General features: G+C 38.7%; 1 protein-coding gene across 27 annotated transcripts in view; it reads left to right on the forward strand.

The window, feature by feature from the left end:
• CTNND1 (catenin delta 1) overlaps window positions 1-14,835 on the forward strand; it is a 50,883-nt gene extending 36,048 nt beyond the window's left edge. For 18 of the 27 annotated variants that reach the window (XR_012483776.1, XR_012483780.1, XR_012483762.1 and 15 more), the window contains 11 exons: window positions 1,707-1,824; window positions 2,297-2,450; window positions 2,838-2,855; window positions 3,316-3,384; window positions 5,161-5,288; window positions 6,858-7,008; window positions 7,376-7,568; window positions 7,941-8,055; window positions 8,639-10,311; window positions 11,941-12,041; window positions 12,688-14,835. Coding sequence is in view for 1 of the 27 variants with exons in the window: in XM_074276824.1 (XP_074132925.1) it covers window positions 1,707-1,824; window positions 2,297-2,450; window positions 2,838-2,855; window positions 3,316-3,384; window positions 5,161-5,288; window positions 6,858-7,008; window positions 7,376-7,568; window positions 7,941-8,055; window positions 8,639-8,726; window positions 11,839-11,841; window positions 11,941-12,041; window positions 12,325-12,411; window positions 12,688-12,699 (1,237 nt within the window). In the remaining 26 variants the exon portion in view is untranslated. Of the gene's footprint in view, window positions 1-1,706; window positions 1,825-2,296; window positions 2,451-2,837; window positions 2,856-3,315; window positions 3,385-5,160; window positions 5,289-6,857; window positions 7,009-7,375; window positions 7,569-7,940; window positions 8,056-8,638; window positions 10,312-11,838; window positions 11,842-11,940; window positions 12,042-12,324; window positions 12,412-12,687 lie in introns of all 27 variants that reach the window. The other 9 variants (XR_012483784.1, XR_012483785.1, XR_012483774.1 and 6 more) reach the window with 6 other exon arrangements.
• Window positions 14,836-23,942: the final 9,107 nt, after the last annotated feature.

The raw sequence follows: 23,942 nt of genomic DNA on the forward strand, positions 1-23,942 counted from the left end.
CTCAGCTGTCAAATTAATCTTTCTGAAGATAGATCTGATCATGTTGCCCTCTATTTGATAAACTCCAGTAGTATATTCACCCTCCCTCTTTTTCTCCCTTTCTCTCTCTCCCTCTCCCCTTCTCCTTCCTCCCTCTCTTTTCTCTCCCTCTCTCTCCTTTCTCCTGACTGAATTTTCAATGACTATCCTCCCATGCCTGGAATGTCTTCCTGCTTTCTTTTAAATTCCATCTAAAATCCCACTTTCTGCAGAAAGCCTTTCCTAATCCTAGTTGATTTCCCAATCCTTTGTTGATTATTTCCAGCATATACTTACTGTCTGTGGTGTGTTTGTACGTAGTTATTTACATGTTGTCCTGACTTTAGACTGTAAACTTATTGAGAGCAGGAATTGTCTTCTATCTTTATATTCCCACTTAGCACAGAGCTTTGGCATGTACTTGGCATTTAATAAATGTCTGTTGACTGACTGATTCTAAAAGAAAAATCAGAAAATAATAACAAAAGCCAACAAAGATGACCTCAGACACTGCTTGCTTATTCTTTTTTTTTTAAACAGAAACTAGTGTGTGCCTATATTGGTTGTCATTGTTGAACAAAACAGGTTTCCACAAATTTCTCCTGCAGACTATAAACAGCACTTTCACAATCATAATTGACAGTATTGAGACTAGAAGAGTCAGTCCATTGTTTGTTTATTGAGTTACAGAAAATATTTTTGACTTTTTAATGCAAAAGACAACTCCTCAAAATGTTCAGAGTGTATATTAAGATCATACAAGATTCTATGATAGATGTGACTTTGAAGTTCAGTGATCTAAGTTTCAACTTCAAGTGACATGCAAAACATGGAGACATTTACTCAACCAAGGGGTGTGTTTTATCACTATGGAAGATGTTGGCCGGAGTCCGCATAGAAGAAGGATTCCAAGTTGTTGAAAAGATTCTGTAGGTTCTCCTGTATGCACATGACATTGTAAGCTATATCAAAGTCCTTAAGGCTAGGTTACAGGATCTTTTCATTAAAATCCAATCAGAAAAGAGATCATCATCCTAGCTGCTTCCATAGGAAAATAAACAGAATGAAAATCCAGATTGCCTATATTCATGGTGTTGGAAATTAACTCATTGAGTAACTACCTTGTCGGTATCTTGGGCAAGTGCTACAAATGGACATCAGTACAAAATGATTAGCAAAAGAGATGGAACAAAATTGCGTTTGGAAAATTGTAGTTAATCACAAGCTGTTTCCTACTACAAATGACTTATCTTAATACTAGTGTCTTTCTGATTACATTACATCGAATACTGTGGTCTCAAAGAATCAAAGTTAAAGAGCAGGCAGTAGCAGAGATTTATGTCAAGAAATGGCGAATAAGACATTGTAAGATGGGCAAGCTGAATGGTGCTGAATTCTGCTAAACATGAAAGAATGAGAGGATGGACTCTAGCACATTGGCTAACTAATTGGCTATTCAAAGACATTGACAAGAAGCACATATGATTTGTGAAATGTTGCAGATTGAGCATGGATTAGTTAAAATATTATCGAAGGGAATACAAATTTGGTTATTTTAAATTGTTGCTTAGAAAAAGAGGAAGAGCTGTTTGTTATTAGATAATCCTCTCCAGAGTTCAAAAAAGTAGAGGGGGGAATTTTTGAATTTGGTAAGTAGAGTTCTTTGAGACTCTTCCTTTTCCCCCCAGGAATGTCAGTTCAGAAAGAAGTGAAGCCCGTCGAAAACTTCGGGAGTGTGATGGGTTGGTGGATGCCCTAATCTTCATTGTTCAGGCAGAGATTGGGCAGAAAGACTCAGACAGCAAGGTAACAAGAAGACCAGGATGGGCCTGGGGAAGAGGATGGTGTGGGGGCTTTTCTCAGAGAAGCATTTGGGACTTAGAGGGGCAGACCTTGGTTTTCCAACAACATGTCAAGCCTCATATACAACAGCCTTCATTCTTTATTATTGGTTTGATAACTTAGGAGAAGTAGAATAGTCCCTTTGAAAGATCACCTTTTCTTCTTTGATCTGTCCCTCGTGTCCTTCGTCATTATTAGGAAATAGAATATTCCGTTTTAGGAGGGAAGGGGGAGCACCCAGTTAGACCATCAGGCCAAGTTCTGCTGTTGTTCATGCCACAACTTGCAGAGACATTGGCTTGGGCAGTTCTTTTGAGGGCTGGTGGTCTGATATCTGAATCACTATTAACCTCCTCTTCTGGATATGTAGATTCCCTTTACTCTGGATCTGGCTGTCCTCTGACCTCTCACTGAATGTTTCACCCCATTTCCTCAGCTGGTGGAGAACTGTGTGTGCCTTTTGCGGAACCTGTCGTACCAAGTCCATCGAGAGATTCCCCAGGCAGAGCGATACCAGGAAGCTTCTCCTAACATTGCCAACAACACAGGGCCTCATGCAGCCAGCTGCTTTGGGTCTAAGAAGGGCAAAGGTGAGACTTAGCTGCTAGTCCTGCCTTCTGCTGGGGGGATGATTAGGAAAAGAGCCCTCTCATCCCCTGAGGCCAACCATAAGCCAAGCAGCTCAGGATCTGGATGCCTGGAATGTTGCAATAGCATCCCTGTTCTGCCATTTCCCTTATGTTACGTATGTGTCCCTGCTGTCCTGGGAGTGGTGATGACTGGTTGGGATACTGATGGGAAGAGAATCGTACTAATTTGGGGATTTCCCCATCCCCAACTCTCTTCCCTTTTCACCTGTGTTCTTTTTCCTATCTATGCCTTCCTGCCTATTTGCGGTCCTATTGTCATCCTTCTCCTGCATTTTCTTCCCTTTCTGTCTCTCCCTCCTCTCTCCACTTCGGGTGCTGCACTGGAAGATGAATGGTTCTCCAGAGGTGAGTGGATTCTTTTGAGGGGCTTGCCTATATCTAATATGCATGTTTTGGTTTTAGCTTTTCTAGCACCTCCCTCTTAATCCTTTTCTTTGGTTGCATGCAGGGGAAATATAGTGTGGAGAGCCCCATGGAACAGGTTGAACTAATGGCTCTTGGCATGCTATTTCCTGGCAGCACCTAAGACTGTGACGATAGTTATAGGTTGTCTCCACCTATGGCCCACACCACTGTCCTCATCTCTGCATGATTCTGCTAGGAGAAGCGAGCATTTCTGGCTTTCTTTTGCCTCTTGGTTTATTCTCCAAAGAGACTGACGAGAAAAAAAGAAAACTGAAAGAAGTGCTGTGTTTGGAAGGAACATCTCTGATTCATCCACACTGAAGGAAGGGAGGAGTAAGAAAAGCTGTGGTGTGGGTACTTGGTTTCTTATTTCCCCTTGTCTTTTTTTACTTTCATAAAGGGAAAAAACCCATGGAGGATCCATCTACTGACACAGTAGATTTTCCCAAAAGAACCAGTCCTGCCCGAGGTAAGTATTTGTGTTCTATGAGAAAATTTTAATCTTAATCTTTGAATCTTGTATTTTGGAGCCAGATCTTAATTATTCTCCTATGCTCCCAGTTTGTTCTCTCCTTTATGTCTTTTAAACAGCTGCCAGATTCGTATTGCAAAAGCTCCTATGCCAAAGCACAGGCCTGACCAGGAGGTTGCTTTTGTAACTCCTTACCAATAGGATCAAATGCAAACTCTTGAACCTTTCACTGTTTGACTTGTCTGCCTTTCCAGTCTTATTACACCTTCTTTGATTCAGCTCAACTGATCTATTTGCTGTTTCTCCTGTACAACATTCCAGCTCCTGTTTTTCATGTCTTTGTATAAGCTGTGCCCCACACCTGGAATGTATACCTTCTTTATCTCTAACATGAAGAATCCCTAAGCTTTCTTAAAATCCATGTATAGTGCCAGCTCCTCCTATATTAGGTCTTTTTTGATTTATACCCCCAACTGCTAGTGCCTCTCCACAGCTGCTAAAATTTCCCTGTGTTTCTTTTGTATATATTTTAGGCATTTATGTGTCTGCATTGTTTCCCTTATAAAATGTAAATCCCTTGAGAATAGGGATTCTTTTTGTCTATATATCATGTGTCACACATAGTAATCTAGCTCAGCAGTTTTTGAAATGTTATATTGGTAGATAGATGGAGTTCATGTAAAATTTGGACTCTTTCTCCCTTCCAGATCTCTGAATTTTATTTATTTATTTATTTATTTATTCCTTTTTCTGAGGCTGGGGTTAAGTGACTTGCCCAGGGTCACACAGCTAGGAGGTGTTAAGTGTCTGAGACCAGATTTGAACTCGGGTCCTCCTGAATTCAAGGCTGGTGCTCTATCCACAGTGCCACCTAGCTGCCCCAGGTCTCTGAATTTTTAAATGAGGTTAGTCAATACTTTATGATTTGAAGGTTTTTTGTTTATGGTTTTTTTTTTTTTTTTTTTTTTTTTAATTTGTTAAGCTTTTTTCATAATGTACTTTTGAAGTAATCAGTTTAATTGTTAGCCCCACTTTACAGTTCAGGAAATTGAAGTTGAAAGAACATTTAAGTCACTGAAGAATGAATTACCCAGAGACACATAGCTTAGTAAGTTTTACAGTCCGGATTGTTATAAACAACATCTCCTAATTTTAAGGCTAGTATTCTTTTACTTTGCCATGGTTATATCTACTAACTAACAACAACACTGTAGTGTTGATCCTTAAAAACACCACATGGCTTCTAGTTGTTAAAGTTGATTTGTATTCCCTTAGAACACAAAACTTATAACATTGTGTTCATTAGACATTGAGATTTGTTTATTGGATTAGAGAAAGAAGTAAAAGAATGGATAGCAATAGTAAAAGATAGTAAAAAAAATGGTAGCTTGATTTTAAAAAATAAGTGAATTAGAACCAAAGATCAATAGTGTTACTTTGACTGCTACTAGTAAAATGAAGATAAACAATTCTTTAAAATGTTGCTGTAGACCTAAGGCATATATTCCTGGGGGTAAAAGAAACAAGAGAAAGTGTTAGAAGGAGGAGGAAAAGAAAAGTGTATGATGATTTCCTGTGGCACCATTATTCTAGGCTGCCCACTTCTAATTTAGAAGTCTTAACTTCCAGGAGACAATGGAAGTGGTTACATGAGTTTCCTGCCTCATGAACTAGAGAAGTTTAGTGTGGTTTTTGTATTCATAATCATATCCCATCAATGCGAGAACTCTTAGGGGAGGGAATTCTAATATCTTTTCTTCCTCTCCCATGCAGGCTATGAGCTTTTATTTCAGCCTGAGGTGGTCCGTATATATATCTCTCTTCTTAAGGAGAGCAGGACCCCTGCCATTTTGGAGGCTTCAGCTGGAGCCATCCAGAATTTGTGTGCTGGTCGCTGGACGGTGAGTATTCATGGAATGAATTTAGAAAAGAAAAAAATTAAAAAGGAACTTATAATGTATATAACATGACTCTCTACTTTGACACATTGTTCCTTCATAGCCTTAAAGACTACAGTCACACACGTACACACATGTTTTTCCCTCCTTAAGAATCAGCACTAAAGTCTACCATCCTTTGTAGCTATTGTTCATTTTCTATCCTCTGTAAGCCAAACTCCTCTTCTTGTCTTTTCATTTCTTCCAATTGTCGGCTTTGATGACCTCTTTTTAAAATTTTTTTTCCAAATACATGCAAAGAGAGTTTTCAACATTTATCCTTGCAGAATCTTGTGTTCCAAATTTTTTTCCCTCTTCCTCTCTCCCCTAGAGATTAAGTATATGCCATTCTTCTAAACATATTTCCATATTCATTATGAAAAATCAGATCAAAAGAAAAAAAATAAGTAAACAAATAACACCACCATCAAAAAAAGGTGGAAATACTATGCTTTGATCCACGCTCAATCCCCAGAGTTCTCTTTCTGAATGTAGATGACTCTTTTTATTACAAGTCTATTGGAATTGTTTTGAATCACCTTATTATTGAAAAGAGCCAAATCCATCAACAAGACATAGTCTTGTTGCTTTGTACACCCAGTTCTGCTCACCTTACTCAGCATCAGTTCAGTCTCTCCAGGCTTTTCTGAAATCAGCCTGCTCATTATTTCTCATCCATTACATTAATATACCATACCTCATTCAGTTTCCAGTTCCTTGTATTGGCCTTCATTTTAGCCTTTTCCTCCTTGTCTTCTCGGGAGTCTTCAATCTTATTCCTTGTTACCTTCCTGGGTGGTATTTTTCTTCACTGTGGGTTTTTCTGTTCTGTGGCCAATCATGACTCGCCAAACCTTGATCTTATATATTTTCACCATTTGTCTCTTGCTCCTATGTTGCTGAATCTCCCCTCTCCCCTGTTTCTGAACCTCAGGGTATCAACATCCTTGCAGTTATCCAGGTTCACAATATCAGCTTCATCTTTGATTCCTCAATCCCATTTACCAAATCTTGTTTCTGTCTCTTTTATCTGTCTGCTTCATTTTTAATTCCGTTCCCTATTAACTTTCACTTTGACTATTATTACCTCATTTGGTCTCTCTTCCACAAGCCTCTTCCCCTATTCTAATACAATGGTCCATATAGCCTACTAGAAATGATTTTCCTAAATTCAATTCATTCAATTCCCCACTCAGAAAATAACATTTCCTTACTTCCCCCAGCCCCTGCCCTCTTCTTCCCATCTCTGCCCCTTCCCCTCGTTTTCTTCAAGACTGAACTCAGTGTCACCTTCTACAAAAAGCCTTTCCTAATGGCATCCAGTAGGCCATCTAGGCCATTTGTCCCAAAACTCTTTCCATTGGTTTTATATATATCACATATAAATTATGTATTTTACATCTCCTTGTTTTCTCCCATTCGAATGTTAGCCCTTCAACAATAATTGTTGTTCTCAGATCCTTAGTACATAGTACTAAGATCCTAGTCTATAGTAGGTGCTTATAAAATGCTTGTTGATGTGATCCTTTCTAGTATGGTCGGTATATCCGTTCAGCTCTTCGCCAAGAGAAGGCACTCTCTGCCATCGCGGACCTTTTGACCAATGAGCATGAGCGAGTGGTGAAAGCTGCATCTGGGGCACTTCGTAATTTGGCTGTGGATGCCCGAAATAAAGAACTGATTGGTGAGCTGGGCAGGGAGAATCTAAGCTTGTGAAGCTGTGTCACTAACTAAAGTGGGCTATCTTTAAAGTGTCTTTTCAAAGATAGAACTTCAAAGGTATCTACCCTGAGTGTCAGCCTAGTCCTTCCCCTGCCTCAGGCAGGCTGGAGAAGAGGAGGAGCACCCCAGCTTCAGGGAAAAAAAATAAAGCCACTTTACTGTTGACTCCTCCCTTGCTCTTTTGGAAGAAGATTCAATTATGGTGGAACAAAGATCACCTAATTGAAACAGTGTTTTACAGCTTACAGTGGTTAATGTGGCTGAATGCAGTTGCCTGTGGCCTTTTAAGGTACATCTTTCGTCACCTGTTTTCTCTTTCATTGTTCCAGGGAAGCATGCTATCCCCAACCTTGTGAAGAACCTGCCAGGTGGTCAACAGGGCTCTTCCCGCAACTTTTCAGAGGACACTGTGGTCTCAGTTCTGAATACTATCAATGAAGTTATTGCAGAGAACTTGGAGGCTGCCAAGAAGCTCCGAGAGACACAGGGCATTGAGAAGCTAGTGCTTATCAACAAATCGGGGTTTGTTTTGATCTCCATTATGGTCTTTTCCTTTTGTTCTTTGGCTCTTCTCAGTGCCATCCCAAGTCCCACCTTCTCTCCCCTCTTTCCTCCCTGCCCCCCACATACATTCACACTAATGAGCCATTCCATTCCCCAAAACCTAGTTAAAGGGCAAAGTCCCTTTTAAAGTAGATATCATGGAGGACAATTACCATCATCTTCCACATTCTTTAATACCATTGTCAGGGACCAAATACTGTATTAAATCAACAAAACAAGCCTGATCCATTGTGCATATAGTTACATATTCTCTTTTTCTATTTTGAAAAGGAAAGAAGGATTATATTCTTTTCCATGCCAAGGTCTTGTTTTGGTATTTTCTTTTTATAGTAATCGATCAGAAAAGGAAGTTCGGGCAGCAGCACTTGTCTTACAGACAGTCTGGGGCTACAAGGAACTTCGGAAGCCGCTGGAGAAGGAAGGATGGAAAAAATCAGACTTTCAGGTACTGAAGGGACTGACAGTTGTTTGTATATACATTCGTCTTTCACTACAATGCCCTCTTTTCTTCCTAGCACAGTAATTATTCTTTGTTAAGACTTCATCACTAGTTTTAAAAGTAATTGTTTTCTGTAACTCATTATAGAAGTTTCTCTCATCAGTTTCTTCCTTGAGAGAGAATATCTTTCTCAGTTTTTTGATAGTGTGGTAGCCTTGAAAGTAAGTAAACCCCAGTGTAGCATTTTTACTGTTAAACAATGTCTCCATTAGTGTAAGGGAAATGAAAAAGTTGGTTCAATCCTATTTAACTTACAATTATCCAAAGCTATTTATTTCTCTGAAGACAATAGTTCCATTTAGGTCATTGAAACTGATCAAATTATTTATGGATACCATTATATTTCTGCCACTCTTATCCAGAAATCTTATTTAGTGGATGGTTTTGCTCTTTGGTCTACTAATTTCCCGATTTATTTAGGATTTTGATGAAGTTGAGTCAAATTTGGGAATAATGTACTAAATGGCATGATGTAACATAACTTCTGTAAACTCAGAGGTTTATGGAGATATTGTACATTTGTTTCCAGGTCAATCTAAATAATGCTTCTAGGAGCCAAAGCAGTCACTCTTATGATGATAGCACCCTCCCTCTTATTGACAGGAACCAAAAATTGGGTAAGATAATACATTCCCTATCTATTTGCCAATTGCTCTTTCGTTAGAAAAAAAAGTACAACAGTTTTCCTGGCTGTTCTAGATTAAAGCTTCTTAAATTATGGGTTATGACCCACAAGGGTCACGTAACTGAATGTGGGGGTCATGAAATTATAATTTATTATCAGTAAGTGTTTGATTTGTATGCCTATTTTATATACCTGTATACCCAGGGTCAAATAAAAAATTTCTTAGGCTAAAAGTGGAAAAAGTTTAAAAAGCCTTGATCTAGACTGTCTTTCTTCATTTTGTTGGTTGCTTAAAAACTAGACCAGTGGTCCTCAAACTTTTCAAATAGGGGCCAGTTCACTGTCCCTCAGACTGTTGGAGGGCCGGACTAGAGTAAAAACAAAAACTCACACTCTGTCTCCGCCCTTCAGCCCATTTGCCATAACCCAGCGGGGCCGCATAAATGTCCTCAGCGGCAGCCCCTGGCTCACGGGCCTTAGTTTGAGAACCCCTGAACTAGAGCTTATGCTGAAGGTTGGACAGCAATTAAAACACTATTGGTATACAACCTCACTTCATCAAATTGATGAAAGTAAAACCAGAAATCTTTTAAGCTTGCAAGAATGTAAAGAAACATATATATTCATTTATTATTGGTGGAATTTCAAACTTGCAGAAACTTTTTTGCAAGGAATCTGGGAATACTTAAAAAAATAAATAAAATAAAAATTGTCAGATTTTGACCAATAAATCCATTCTTAGACTATACCCTTAAAGTATTGGATCTAAGTGACTTCTGTTTTTAAGTTTTTTATTGGTCTTTTAATATATTTTCCCTTTAGTTTCCTTTACCCTTTTCCTCATCCTTCCAGATAGCCATTTCATTTAATAAATAGTATTTTTTTAAAGACCAAGTTACTTTTATGGCATAATACTATTCCATCATATTCATGAACCACAGTATGTGTAGTATTCCCCAATTAATAGATGTGTATTTTGTTTCAAATTCTTAGTTGTCTTAAAAAGTAATGCTAAAATGGTTTGGTGTATATAGTCCAGAAAGAATAGATATTTTAATCACTTTACTTGAGTAATTCCAAATTGTTTTACAAAGTGGTAGTCATAGTTGCACTTGCAGTGTACCAGTGTGATTATCTTCTTACAACTTCTCCAACATTCTTGCTATTTTTTTGTGATCTATATTAGTTTGTAGAGTGAGGTAAAACCTCAGGGTTGCATTTATTAGTGATTTGGATTATTATTATTATTATTATTATTATTATTATTATTATTATTATTATTATTATTATTATTTCAAGTGTAAATAATTTGTGACAGTTATTTTGAGTACTGTTTATATTCTTTGATTATATCAACCTCTTAACAGAAATTTGATAGCCACTAAGAACAATTTAGATGGTTGTATCAACATATAATGTTAAGTTTTTACATTTAATATAGAAGAAAATGATAGCCATAAATAAGAATACTCAATATTTGGCTTTTAATAAAGTACATTTTGACTTTATTTAGATAAAAAGGCCTGATAGGGAGGAAATTCAAATGAGCAGCATGGGTCCAAATATCAAATCATCAGGTAAGATTCTTGTTTTTAACTTTCCCAAATAAGGGGAAGCAAGTTCTCATCAGGGTTAGGGGGAGGTTATCTAGGTCTAGACTCTTTCATTTCAATTGAGGACTGTGGAGAACTTTACCTCCAATTTGTTAGTAGTACAAATTGTAATTTCATTTGTTCAGTTTTTAAGCCCATGACTTATTTCATGATCTTTGCCTATTAATCCCATTTTACATCTCATTCTCTTCTCTAGTTAGGCTGATTTCTTTATTACTGTATACATCTACTTGTGCTTTTCTTCAGTACCCCTATTCTTTCTGTAACCTCTCTTTGCTTAGCCAAATTTTGTGTGTGTGTGTGTGTGTGTGTGTGTGTGTGTGTGTGTGTGTGTGTGTGTGTGTGTGTGTGTATGCAGTTCTTTTAAATGTATTTTCACATTTATCATGCTGCACAAGGAAAAAATGAGAAAGAAAAAATAAGCAAACAACAACAAAAAGAGTGAAAATACTATGTTGTGATTCACACTCAGTTCCCACAGTCTTCTCTCTGGATGCAGATGGCTGGCTCCATCACAAATCTATGAAAAGAGCTATGTCCATCAGAATTAACTGTTGTATAATCTTTTTGCTTCATACAATATTGTTGGTTTTACTCAATTCACTCAGCATCAGTTCGTGTAAGTCTCTTCAGGATTTTCTGAAATCATCCAGCTGATCATTTCTTAGAGAACAATAATATTCCATAACATTCATTCATTTATAATTTACTCAGTTATTCCCCAACTAATGGGCATCCAGTTGGTTTCCAGTTTCTTGTTACTACAAAAAGAGCTGTTATAAACATTTTTGCATGTGTGGGTCCTTTCCCCTTTTTAAATTATGTCTTTGGGATACAGACCCAGAAGCGACACTGCTGGATCAAAGGGTATACACAGTTTGATAGCCTTTTGGACAAAGCATAGAAATTGCTTTCACTAAATTATATTAAGAAGACACTCTTCAAGTTCGATTCTATGAAGTCATCTGACTTGCTTTTTTTTTTTTTTTAATTATTATTATTATTATTATTATTATTATATTTTTTTAATAATATTATCCCTTGTATTCATTTTTCCAAATTATCCCCCCCTCCCTCCACTCCCTCTCCCCGATGACAGGCAATCCCATACATTTTACATGTGTTACAATATAACCTAGATACAATACATGTGTGTAAATACCATTTTCTTGTTGCACAATAAGCATTAGATTCCGAAGGTACATGTAACCTGGGCAGACAGATATTAGTGGTAACAATTTACATTCACTTCCCAGTGTTTCTTCTCTGGGTGTAGCTACCTCTGTCCATCATTGATCAACTGGAAGTGAGTTGGCTCTTCTTTATGTTGAAGATTTCCACTTCCACATCTGACTTGCTTTTAAGACTACTTCTTATCACATTTATATTCTATAAAAAAAAAATTAGAAACTAATACAAAACAGTATATAATTAAATACTGTGTCAAATGAAAATAGTTTTACAACTGTATTTTGAGCTAAATGAGGACAGACAGTTTATATTTGTTTTGCATAGAACACAAAAAGGTCTGGTGAATATTTTTGATTAGTTACTAGCAGAAGATATTACATCTGTGTATGCTTTTTCTGTTAGATAATTATGCCACATTGAATGAGAGGGGAGACCACAGTAGGACACTGGACCGGTCTGGGGACCTGGGTGAAATGGAACCCTTGAAAGGAACACCCTTAATGGTAACTATTTCTTTAATCCTATATCCTTCTAGTTGGAGTTTGCTTTTTATCCCTCTAAGGAGAGTTGTTGTTTTGGGTTGTTTCATTTAGTAAACTCTTCAGAAAAAGAGGTTTTGATATGACTAATACCACCCTCATCTGTGGATCATCTATATGAACCCTATGTATGCTTTTTTCTTTTTCCGCCACTGCCACTTTCTGAAACCTCTTCAGGGTTTGGTACCCACTAACATGCTTTTCTGTCCCATCAGTCTCCATACTAACAAATTGCATGTGTTTACAGCAGGAGGAAGGGCAGGGATCACTGGAGGAAGAGTTGGATGTTTTGGTTTTGGATGATGAGGGGGACCAGTTATCTTATCCCCCCATGGTATGTCTTCAGCTCCATGTGAGGGTCCTTCTCAAATCAGGCCTGGGTGTGCCAGCAGTGGGCCAATCAAACTGATCAGATTTGAACAAAGAATGTTTTCGACCATAATGGGGCTTTGGGGATTCTGCAGTGATCATATGCCTGGGAGGTTGGGACATTCAGCTGGTAATCCGACCCTCCATTGTGTGCTGTTTGCTTTTCTCCAAATTTTTACCTTCTCTGTATTTACTACCAACCTTTTAACTTCTTTTTTTTTTTTTTTTTTTTTTCTTACAGCAGAAGATTTAGCACCACTGTTTCAAGCTTCATCTGGGTTTATAATATATGTACTTTTATTTTTTGGTGGTGAAATGAACTGATGATTCTCCCCTCTTCCTCGCTGGACTATTGTGCCAACTGCCAGGCTGCCTCCTGCCCTATTAGCCCGGTATGGGCTGCCTTCCTTTCCTCAGTCCCAACCTCTTCCAATGATGTCTGCCCTTCCCTCCCTGACCCTGGTTTCTCCTAAGGAGTCTGATTCAGTCACTTGCATAGGATGCCTCAATTTCTCCTGCCTTGAGAAACTGCTGCAGATTATTTCTTTTGCCGGCTCACCCTCGAGCTGCTGGTCCTATATGGAGGTTGGGAGAAAGTTTGAGATTCTTCATCGAAAGCCATGGGAAGAATTAGAAGTTGGTTTCAGTGCATATGGTGTCTATCAAAGCTCTCATGTTTTGACTGACTTCCTTTTTAAAAAAATTTTTTGGTGGGCAAAGAATTTTTTTAGTGGGTGAGGAGTGAATCTTGTTTGTTCTCTCCTTTTATTCCTAACGGATACTTTGGTTTTGAAGCAAAGAATGTTGGTAACATTGGCACATTCCATTTGGGGAACGAGCCATCTCACCAAGGGATCCTTCAGAGTAGACTTTTCTTCCTGCATCTTCAGGGCAGGGACCACCTAAGGACTTTGGACTCTAACTCACTGTTAGTGAGGAGGTGCCGCCCCTTGTTGAGTCTGCCTCTCCCCTTCATTCCTCATCCTACTACCACAGATGTAATGGCCAAATCTGCTTCAGAAGTCTTAGGAAAGGGAATCAGGTTGTGCGGTTAAGGGAATGTTTTGGGGAACTAAGTTGGAAGAGTGTGGAAAGGGAATGAGGTCATTAAAAAAAAAAATAGAACAATCAGCTCCCTCATCTATCAAGCAGGGAGGAATGTACATAAGGTGGTTGGTCTGAAGTTGAGGTGGGAAGCTTTAAAGCTATTCATTTCTTTTTTTCCCTTCTCTTCTCTTCCCTTTCCTTTTCTTTTTTCTTTTCTTTTTTTTTTTTTCCTTTAACCCTTTATCTTTTCCCTTTCTTTTTGCTTTACCCTGGGGTTGGTTGGCCAAGAGAAGGATTTGATGTACATAGCTCCTGCCCTTCCTTGTTCTGTGCAGGGGGGCTGCCCTGGCTTTGCCTCTCCCACGTGCCTTTGGCCTGGGGTGGTCCCCTCCCCCCATGTGCCTTTCTTTGCCGAAGCAGCCTCATTTCCAATGATTTTGCAAAATATTATTTTGTTGCTTCCCCCATTGAAATTAAGGGGAGATCAAGTGATTGGATCTTAGGGCCTAGAGGAACCCAAATTATCCTTTTGGTCTGGGGGAGGATGACTCTTTATTTCAGCCTTAACATACTTATTATACCCAACAGTGAAAGTTGGGATTTCCAGCAATAATCCTACTTGGATAAATCTTAAAATGTTTGGGGGGGAAGGGAGGCCAAGGGAAAGTTATGAGACATGATCCCCAAATTTCAGCATCATCTCTGAAGGGTTTCTGGAAAGTCTGGGCTCTTCCACCCCTCTAGCTCAATATGTCTGAGCATGGTAGTGAAAAGAGTCAGCTGCTATGTGATTTAGGTTTTGTTTTGTTTTGTTTTTAACCCTATCCCTCCCTCACTAAAATTCAAAACCACATTCAATGCAACTGGAAGACCTCCCCAAGTGTTGATTGTTGGGCTGGGGTAGAAGGACCCAGCTGCCTTGCCCTAAAGCTTGGGTGCTTACTATTTCCTTCCCACCCCTTGCTGGTAGAGGGGAGCCTCTTGCTCTCTCGGTGACCCCAGGAGCGCGCACACTGCACAGAGGGGAGTGGGTCCTGGCCTGAATTGGGTCTCCTTTTGGCCCCCCTCTCCCTCCTCCACCTTTGTCTCTCTTCCTCTGGTGCTCTTTTATTTTCTCGGTGGGGTTGTGGGTATCAGTACAGATATGGGCTTTGGGGATCTTTTAAATTTGTGTGACTATAAAACACTAAACACTCAATTCCAGAAGAACCAAAAATCCCACCTCCCCACTGAACACTACCATGGGACATGTCTTCTGCTCCATGCCCTTTTCTCTTTCTTGTTAACGCTTTTAAAAATGAGTTTTTTATATAAATAAAATTTTTAAAGTGTGTATGTCAAAGAATTCGGAGTCACTGATTTGAGCCATGTCTCCATATTTCCCTTGTGCCTCAGGTATTTCTCAGCACTTCACATCATTCTTATTGCAGCTCTAGGTTGTAACAGAATTAGTGACAAAGCTCCATTCTTAGACCTTCACAATCTACCATGTCTGGATTTAATTCATCTGGGCAGTCTTACTTACATAATGCAATGAGTTCCTTGAAACTCTTGTCAGAAGAATTCTGTTCTTTTTGCAAGCGTTCAAATAAAAGGGTGAAGCATCAGGAAATGTAAAGTAACAATACAGAGGCCTGGCTGGATCTCTTTCATTAGACCAAGTTAAGGGAATAATATCTATTCAGGGTTTATTATAATTATTGACCTCTTGGTCATGACTGAGCAATAGGAAGTCTTTCCTCCTTAAAGCTATGAATAGGCTTCTAGTTGTTTCACGTGTCTCAGTAGGAAAAAGGAGAATGACAGTAGCTAGCGCAGATCCTTTTCTCTAGTTTGAGATAGAAAAGATACTTGGAGGCAAAAGGCTAGAAGTCAGCCAGATTGAGTTCTCGAGTCTAAAGTTTTTTTTTTTTTTTTTTTTTTTTTTGTTTTGTTTTGTTTTTAAGTTATAATATTTTATTTGAAAAGGGAGAGATTTACTGGGACTAAATGGATCCATGGTTGGTCCCAGGGCTGAATGAGACTATCTTCTCAAAGAATCCATCACTGAATATCAGATACATGACATAATGGGGGAGGTACCTGGATGGGGATGACCTAATGGGGGGAGGATCAGGTCTAAAGAGTTTCCAAAGATACCAAGATATTAATTCCTTAGTTAAATCTGTACTTTTGGAAAGCTATTGTTGGATGAGGAGGTGAGATAGCCAGTAGCCCAGCTTTGCTGGGGCCCTAAAAGTCATTTGCAAATATAACATGATATTGTTGGGTAAATTTATGTGTTCTTATTAAGAAAACTTGATGCTCAGATCATTAGATTAAGGATAAAAATTCCAAATCTAGCAAAACTCGGAAGTGTGTATGTTTGAGCTAACATTTGGCTAAAGGAATAGGAACTTCTATGATTGCTTCTGCAGCTAAAAGGAGTTGAAAAATGAATTGATTCTCATATGAACTGCCCTTTTGAGATGCTTAGCAAGTGTTTACTGTTTAAATAGGTTTTATTTTACTGCAAAGGTCTTCAGGGAACTTCCAACTGTTACTTCCTTGGGACCTTAGTAAGTATAAAAATAAGAGCTGTGGGATCAAAACTATAAAGTTGGAAGGAACTTCAGGCCATCTAGCCAATGCTTTCATCTTTATAAATGAGAAATTTGAGACCTTGGGTTAAGTGGTACAAGGTCACACCAGTGATAAAGATGGGTGTCATTGGAGCTCTACAGTTGGTTATAGTATAACTTTTATACACGTGCTTTCCCAAAAAAGCAATGAGATCTGCAAAATCACATAACCACAGGGCTTCTGGGAAAAAGAAAGTTAATTCTAATGGTTTAAAAAAAAAAAACTTCACTGGTGAATTTAAATGATAGCAAAAAACCCAAAAACCAAATGGTAATAGTTTTTGTACATGTTCAATGACTAAGAATATTATAAATGATGGTATCTAAAGCTGTTATATATGTATATATATAATATGTGCTGCTGCTCATCTGGTTCCACCAGATGGTGGAAGATTGGGGTAAGGTTCCCAGCCCTCCTCTGTCCACAACTAAACTGAGTTTCTTGGGTTCCTCCAAACTTGGTACTCCATGTCCTCCCTTCATGTATTTCTACAAGCTTTGCCCCATGCCTTTAATGTATAAATGCGATCTGGTAAGTGTAATATATACAATAATAGCACTTTATCTTGACAAAGACCTGAAGTCTGCTTTTGGAATTGAATCAGAAAGATTGCAGCTTATAAGTAAGAAATGGTTGTGTTTTCTGCGTTTTCAGTGTTTCAGAAGAAAACAAATATAAGTGAGCTCATGCTCAAAACAAATGTTCAGTTAGATTGAAACAAACTGACATTATCAAAACAAGTATCATAGCTAAACTTGATTCAAGTTTAAATTGTAACAGAACTTGACTCCCCCAAATGGATATTCTTTATTCCGTGACCTGATTATGATTATGATGATTCTATATTGCTCTGTTGTTAAAACATTTCCATTCATGTTTGATTCTTCATGATCCCATATAGGTTTTTGTTTTGTTTCGGTTTTTGCAAAGATGCTGGAGTTTGCAGTTTTCTTCATTTTATTTGACAGACGAGAAAACTGGCAAACAGGGTTAAGTGACTTGGCCAGTATCACTGTCTGAATTTTATAATTGAACTCATGATGCTGTCTTCCCAACATTCCATCCACTGTACCACCTAACTGCCCAACAACATGAGCTAAAAGAGTTCTGTGTTTCCCTGGGCCTAAGGGTCCACTCTTTCCTCCTAATAAAATAAGCCTAACATTTATATGTCAACTTAGGTTTCCAAAGTACTTTTGTTAGCTCGCTTAGTCTTTGCATCATGCAGGTAAGTGTTACTGGTTTGTAGGTAAGGAAACTAAAATTTAGGGGATAATGACTTTTACCAACGTCTACCTAAGTGTCTGTTTTGAACTCAGTATGTCATTGCATCTGACTGCAGTAGAACATTTGCAGAAATTCCAACTTTATAGTTTAGCGACTTCCTTTTCTTAAACCCAGCCCCTTCCAGTAACAACTACTTTAGGAATTCTCTTGGATTGAAGGCTCTTTCTGGTCATACAGGAAGGAAAAGGAACAGTAACCTAATGAATACAGAATTCACGTCATTTAGCCAGAAGTTGGTTGGCCTTGTAAATGGGTCAATATAGGAGGAAAAATGATCAGATTAAGCTGCTGTCCTTGATCTACATCTATCCCTTCTCTCCTAACCCTTTTCCCAAGACTTTGTTTTCCACGTCTAAGGACCATGTTTTAAGAGGCTCCAGTGAATCTCTGTAGGGATCATTTTTAGAAGTCATCTAGTCCAAAATGTATTGTTGTCCAGATGCTGCTTAAAGATCTGTGAGACAACAGTTTGGTATGAGCATGAGGGAGAAAGGACAAAAGTATTTCAAAGCTTTGTACTTGGGTGACTGGGAAGTTGGTGATGCTCAGTTGAAAGGGGATGGGAGGGCAGAATTTTTTAAGGGGCAGATGGAGGGTGATTAGTTTTGGCCGATTGAGAGGTTGGCCAGACTTTGAGGTGGAAATATGTGTAGGCAGTAAAATGGGATTGGGATCAGATAAATGGGTTTGAACTCCATCTGCATATGTGTACTAACTCTAACCCTTACGTAAACATATTTACAAGATCTACATAAAGGCCAAAGTTAGTGGAAAGTTTTCCCACTAGTGAGGAAATTACTCAAGGGAAGTGGTGGTAACTGAGTGAAAGTACACAGATAGGAAAACTTGAGTGTGATGAAAGATTTTCCAGGAAAGCCAAGTGTATAACTCAGTTGGTAGAGATAAACACTGTTGGGTTTAACTTAATCCTTTATATGCTTCCTAAATGTCTTTTCAGTGCTTATTCGTACCTAATTTTTATTTAAAGCTTTTTATCTTTTTTGATATCTTCATAAATTCTGTTTGTCTTCTCATAATTTCAGTGGGATACAATAGCCAAAATAAGACAACATGGATACAAGTCCTGCAGTATGAAGGGGAGACTTACACCAATAAGAAAAGCTAAAGGCATTTAAGCATATATATTAGTAAGGCAAAGCATTTGAGAATGCCTATTGCGTTTCTCTCCTTCACTCGGCTATCTTTGAAATAGCTGCATATATCTTTGTGGTAGTAGCATGTGTACGTGTGTGTGTACACGTGTACCAAGAAGTCAGTAAGCACTTGTCAAGTTTCTACTGTGTACATGCAGGCTATATATATAATGCAAATTGGAGGCAGTCTTAGAGGGGAGGTGGTTGGGGTCTAGAGAAAAGCCTCTTGGGAAAGGGGATTTAAGCAGAGACTTTAAAGAATACAGATGCCAGATAAGAAAGAGCATTCAATTGGTGAAAATAAGCCAGGGGATGGAAAGTGTGATGCTAAAAACAGCAAGGAGGCAGGTGTCATGAGATTATTGCATATTTAGGAAGGAATGAAATAAGAATATTGGAAAGTTAGAAGGTTTTTAAGGGCTTTAAAAGCAAAATGCAGAGTGATAGCCATTGGAGTATGGGTCAGACCCTCAGTAAAAACTTAAGAGCCAAATGGAGGATAGAATAGAAAGATTTGAGGCAGGAAAGTCAACTCTAGAAGGCTATTTACAATAGTCTAGGTGTGAGGTAATGAGGACCAGCCCTTATCGGCTGATGGCAGTGCCAGAAGAGAGATGGGGGTATATACAAGAATTGTTGCGGAAATAAAATTAGCAACGATTGGCAGCAGATTGGTTATGAGGAGTTGAGGATGACCTCTACAGTTGTGAATCTGGGAGGGAACCTTCAACCATATAGGAGAAATTAGACGAGAGGGTTTCGGGAAGAAAAGAAATTATGAATTCTGTTTTGTCAAGTTTAAGATGTCCAACAATAGGTCTAACTCAGGCAAAAAGTCTAAAGATGGGTGTGTCATTTCCCTACTCACAAACTCCTTACTCTAACTCCCTCATCACTGTAAAATAAAACTTGCACAGCTCACCCTTTAAAACCTATAATCTGGCTCCCATCTACTTTTTCAGCCTTACTTCGTACTACCCCAGTTTGGATTTGGGCTACTAGGGTCTACTATCCAAACTTGATATTCTGTCTCCTGCCCTCCTATATTCTTACAAGACATTGCATATTCTTTTAATTAGGAAGTAGATGAAATCCTGGATTTAGGAGGATTCAGATCTTGACTCAGACTTATGATTGTGTGGCCTTGAGCAAGTAAAATCAGTCTTACTTTCCTCATCTATAAGATGGGAGATATTCATAGCAATAAATATAGGGTTGTGCTAAAGATCAGATCAGGATACCACATAAAGCCACCTACAGACTGTAAAGCATTTTATAAATGCTAGTATCATCAAGATGGCTCTTAACATTTATTTGATGAAAGAGGCAGAAAAAGGGAGCCTTTGTGTGTGTGGGGAAAAAAGCAGCTTCAGGACAGATAAGCTGCTGAGTAGCCCTTCAGATAAAACGCTTGAAGAGATAGATGCTTTCAAGAGGACTGAAGTAAACTCTGCCTTTCAAAAGCAAAAGATCTAATGTAAAGATGGCTGCAGCCTTGGCTTCCCAGCAGCAAGCAAGATCCAGAATCAGGATCAGGGGGAAGAAGCCAGTGAGAGGAGTTGCCAGGACCTGACAGGTTCATTTAGAAAGAGAAAAGGAAGACAGGGCCTTCATCTCTCCATGGGTCTTCTATCTCTTGCTGAGTAAGGATCCTGCAAGAAGAGAAGGGATTGTTTGGTTTGCTTTCAGAGCTCACCTCCTGCCTATTTCCAGCTTTGGATAGGAATGTAAGATGGGAGGATTCTCTAGGAGGAAGAGGAGATGAGCACAGAAATCTACCAACTGAATACATGCCTTCTATCTCCTGCTTGATCTCCAGTCTCTGCAGGAAATAAAAAAAAGGTACCTTTCACTTAATGATTAACAAACTCCCCACCTGAACTTACCCTACTTATTTCAATGATTCTGAATCCCAGTAGACGGACATGTAAACTCCACATCTGCAACTGCCCAATTCCTCATTCCCATTTCCCTCAACCTATGCACCTGAAAGTCTCAACCAAATGATATTTACTCCTACTGTGCCCTCTGGGATGCCTGTTTAATTGGCAACAAATTTGCTTTCCCATGAAATCTTTTAGTTTTCCACTCCTTCCATCTTCTGATTCTAATTTAGACTTAGTTCCTCCTAATATCACCCTTCCTGGCCATCCTTTCCAATACTGGTTGCACTTTCACTCATCCCCCTTGGCTCATTAGTTGAAAGGGGAAAATTGGAATACTCCTTCTTCCCCATTGTCATTTCCAGGTTCTCCCCTACTTTGAGGTCTATACAACCCACATCTACCCAATCAGTATCCTGTCAACTGTTGTCAAGGGTACTCTCTTCCTCAATGAGTCCAGTACTTGGCTTACAACCTTTTTCTTGACAACTCCTGATCCCTTGTACAAGAGATCTTGAAAACACACACACACACACACACACACACACACACACACAGATAGATAACCCCCCCAAACTCTTCTAGTTCCTTATCTACTTATTTCTCAAGGCCTACTTCCTTACCCCATCTTAGCCACGTGCAAAAATGGGTATGCTCTTAATCATCCCATCACCTATGTGATGAAAACCCTTGAAATCCCCATAATCTTTTGGCTTTTCGCCTCTCTGTCTCCTTTTGCCTTACCGAACTCTACTCTTCATCCACACTTCAATCTCTGAAGTCCCCAGTTGTCTCCCAGGCTATTACTCCATTTTTTAGCTGTTCTCTCTTCCTTTAAAATCTTTCCCTGCCAATTTTAGCCTTGGATCACTCCCATCATCTGCAGCCATTACTCCTACACACGTTTCTGATTGAAGGTGAACTACACCATTCTAACTGGGTCCATTATAAACTGATGCTACAGAACTCTCCTTCCTGCTAAGTAATCCTACATCCCTTCATTGAACTCACTTCAGCTCATTATCCCACTATAACAATAGCTCTTCCAAAACTTTTCATCTTTCTTCAAAAAAGACCAAATCTACCTCCCCTCTTCCAGGTGAGAACATTGCCTCATTTATGACTGGAAAATATTGAAGCCATTTTCAGTTTCTTTCCTCATCTAATATCACATGGATGCCTTCTGCCACCATCTTCTTCTTTATCCAAAGAAGGGCTCCACTTGTACAAGTAATCATCCCATTCCATCTCCTTATGCTTATTCTCTCACCTTCAGATTTTCCCTGACTACAAGCTGCTTTCATCCTGCCTACAAATATGCCCAGGTCACCCTGTCCTCAGGAAACGCTCGCCTGATCCTCCCTTCTCTGCTAACTATTGTCCAATTTCTCTTAACCTGCTTTGTAGCTACACTGAGAAGGTCATCTATAATAGCTGCCTCCACAGCTCTCCTATCATTTTTGTCTTTACTCTACAATCTGCTTCTTACCTTACCATTCTCGGCAAACTGCACTCTACAAGGTTAACAAGGACAAATTTAATTTGACTTAAGTGGAGAATCTAGTGTCCTTTTCTTAATATTCATAAGAAGTAATTATAGCAGTGTGTTGCTTCCCCCCTTTCTGAGAATCCCCTATACCTGTCAGTTTGAATGTAAGTTTCAACAAAGGAACGATTGGGTAGAGCATCAGAGAACTATGGGTACCACACCTTCTATACAAATGCTTCACTTCTCTTCCATTTTTCATCTCTAATTCACAGAACACTTGTCTTCAAAGCTCCAAGCTGAGATTCCCTTGTGACTGCCTTCCATCATGCCCTCCTATTAGTGCTTTATTCTACCTTGATTTTCCTTGTAATAAAAGAATATAGATTCTATAATATGTATATAACAGAATAATAGAAATAATATAATAATAGAAAATCACCTAATATTCTAATTTCACAAGTTTCTTATAAGCAGGAATCCAGCACATTTAGGGGGAAGGAGGGGAAAAGTTGAAACAAAAGGTTTTGCAATTGTCAATGCTGAAAAATCTTGTAAATAGAAAGGTATAATAATAAAAAAAAAATAAAATAATAGCTTTTTATTTCTAAAACACATGTAAAGATAGTTTTCAGCATTCATCCTTACAAAACTCTGTGTTCCAAATTTTTCTCCCTTCCTCCTACCCCCTTCCCACATGGCAAGTAATCCAATAAATATTAAACATGTGCAATTCTTCTATACATACTTCCACAATTATCATACTGCACAAGAGAAATCAGATCAAAAAGGAAGAAAAGAGAAAACGAAAAGTAGGCAAACAACAAACACATATTACGATCCATATTCCCCACAGATCTCTCTCTGGATGCTCATGGCTCTCCATCTCAAGTCTATTAGAATTATTCCATAAATGTTAAATGGAGAAACAAATGCTACTTTTGCTCTCTTTTAAATGTTGTCATGGATTTTTGGGAGATGGAAAAAAGGGAGTGAAGCGCCCGGGCTGGGCATCTACCAGCTATGATGGTTATAAATACACAACAATGAATCTTGGTGATTTTCTAGATAAGGCTTCAAGTTGCTGGCTTCAAATCTTCTGTTTTGTGTTTCTTCCTTGAATACAAATAATCAAATAGTAATTTTGTGAGGGATCTTCCTCGCCTTCCTAGCAACCTTTTGAGTTCAAGAGGGAAGGAGCTCCTGGGACTGAATAGGAGAAAACCATTGCTGGAAAAGGATAGTTGCTTAATGCAGAATTAAGTCAACTAGCAATTATTAAGGGCTTCAGAGCTGAGGTGAAAAGAAAGAAATGCCTTTTAAGAACTCCACAAAGTATTTCAAACTTTAAGTTTCAATTTCAGTTTCAACTCCTGGGGTAATATAATAGGAATTATCATATCATGCTTATATATTATTATTTATATATTATAGATCAATGTGTGTGTTTGAGTCTTGTGGTTTAAGCATTTCTTTTGTGATGAAATAAATATTTCTCCTATGTCTGTTCTACTTTGTACAAAATTTATTCCTTTTGATGAGAACTACACACATTTTATTTTCAAGATTTTTTCCAAAATTCTATTTTAAAATAGGGATATAAATGAATCCCAGAGTTTCAAGAAAAGCCTGACGTCTTGATTTGAGGTAAGATCCCTGAGTGTTAAAGTTAGTCTACATGAATCCAGAACTAGGGTCCCCTTAGTGATAGAGGACGTGCCATCCCTCTGGGCTTGTAGATTAGGTGGATATACATATATTTCTATGAAATTTCCAAGTAGTGTGCGGGGGAGGGAGGAGGGGAGTGTGTCTTGGGGGTTGCTATGCTATAGGTTTCCTGTGATGTAGGAAGTGTGATTTGAAGGAAGCTAGGGATTCTACTTAGGGCAGGTAGGAGGTAAAATGATTAGAATACAGAGTGAAATCAGGAAGATTTCAGCTTCCTCACTTTAAATCTGGTCTCAGACACTGCAGATCTTATTTGGGTAGGTCACTTAACCCTGTCTGCCTCATTTGT

This window comes from Sminthopsis crassicaudata, chromosome 6 (genome assembly GCF_048593235.1).
Source record: "Sminthopsis crassicaudata isolate SCR6 chromosome 6, ASM4859323v1, whole genome shotgun sequence".
Classification (NCBI taxonomy): domain Eukaryota; kingdom Metazoa; phylum Chordata; class Mammalia; order Dasyuromorphia; family Dasyuridae; genus Sminthopsis; species Sminthopsis crassicaudata.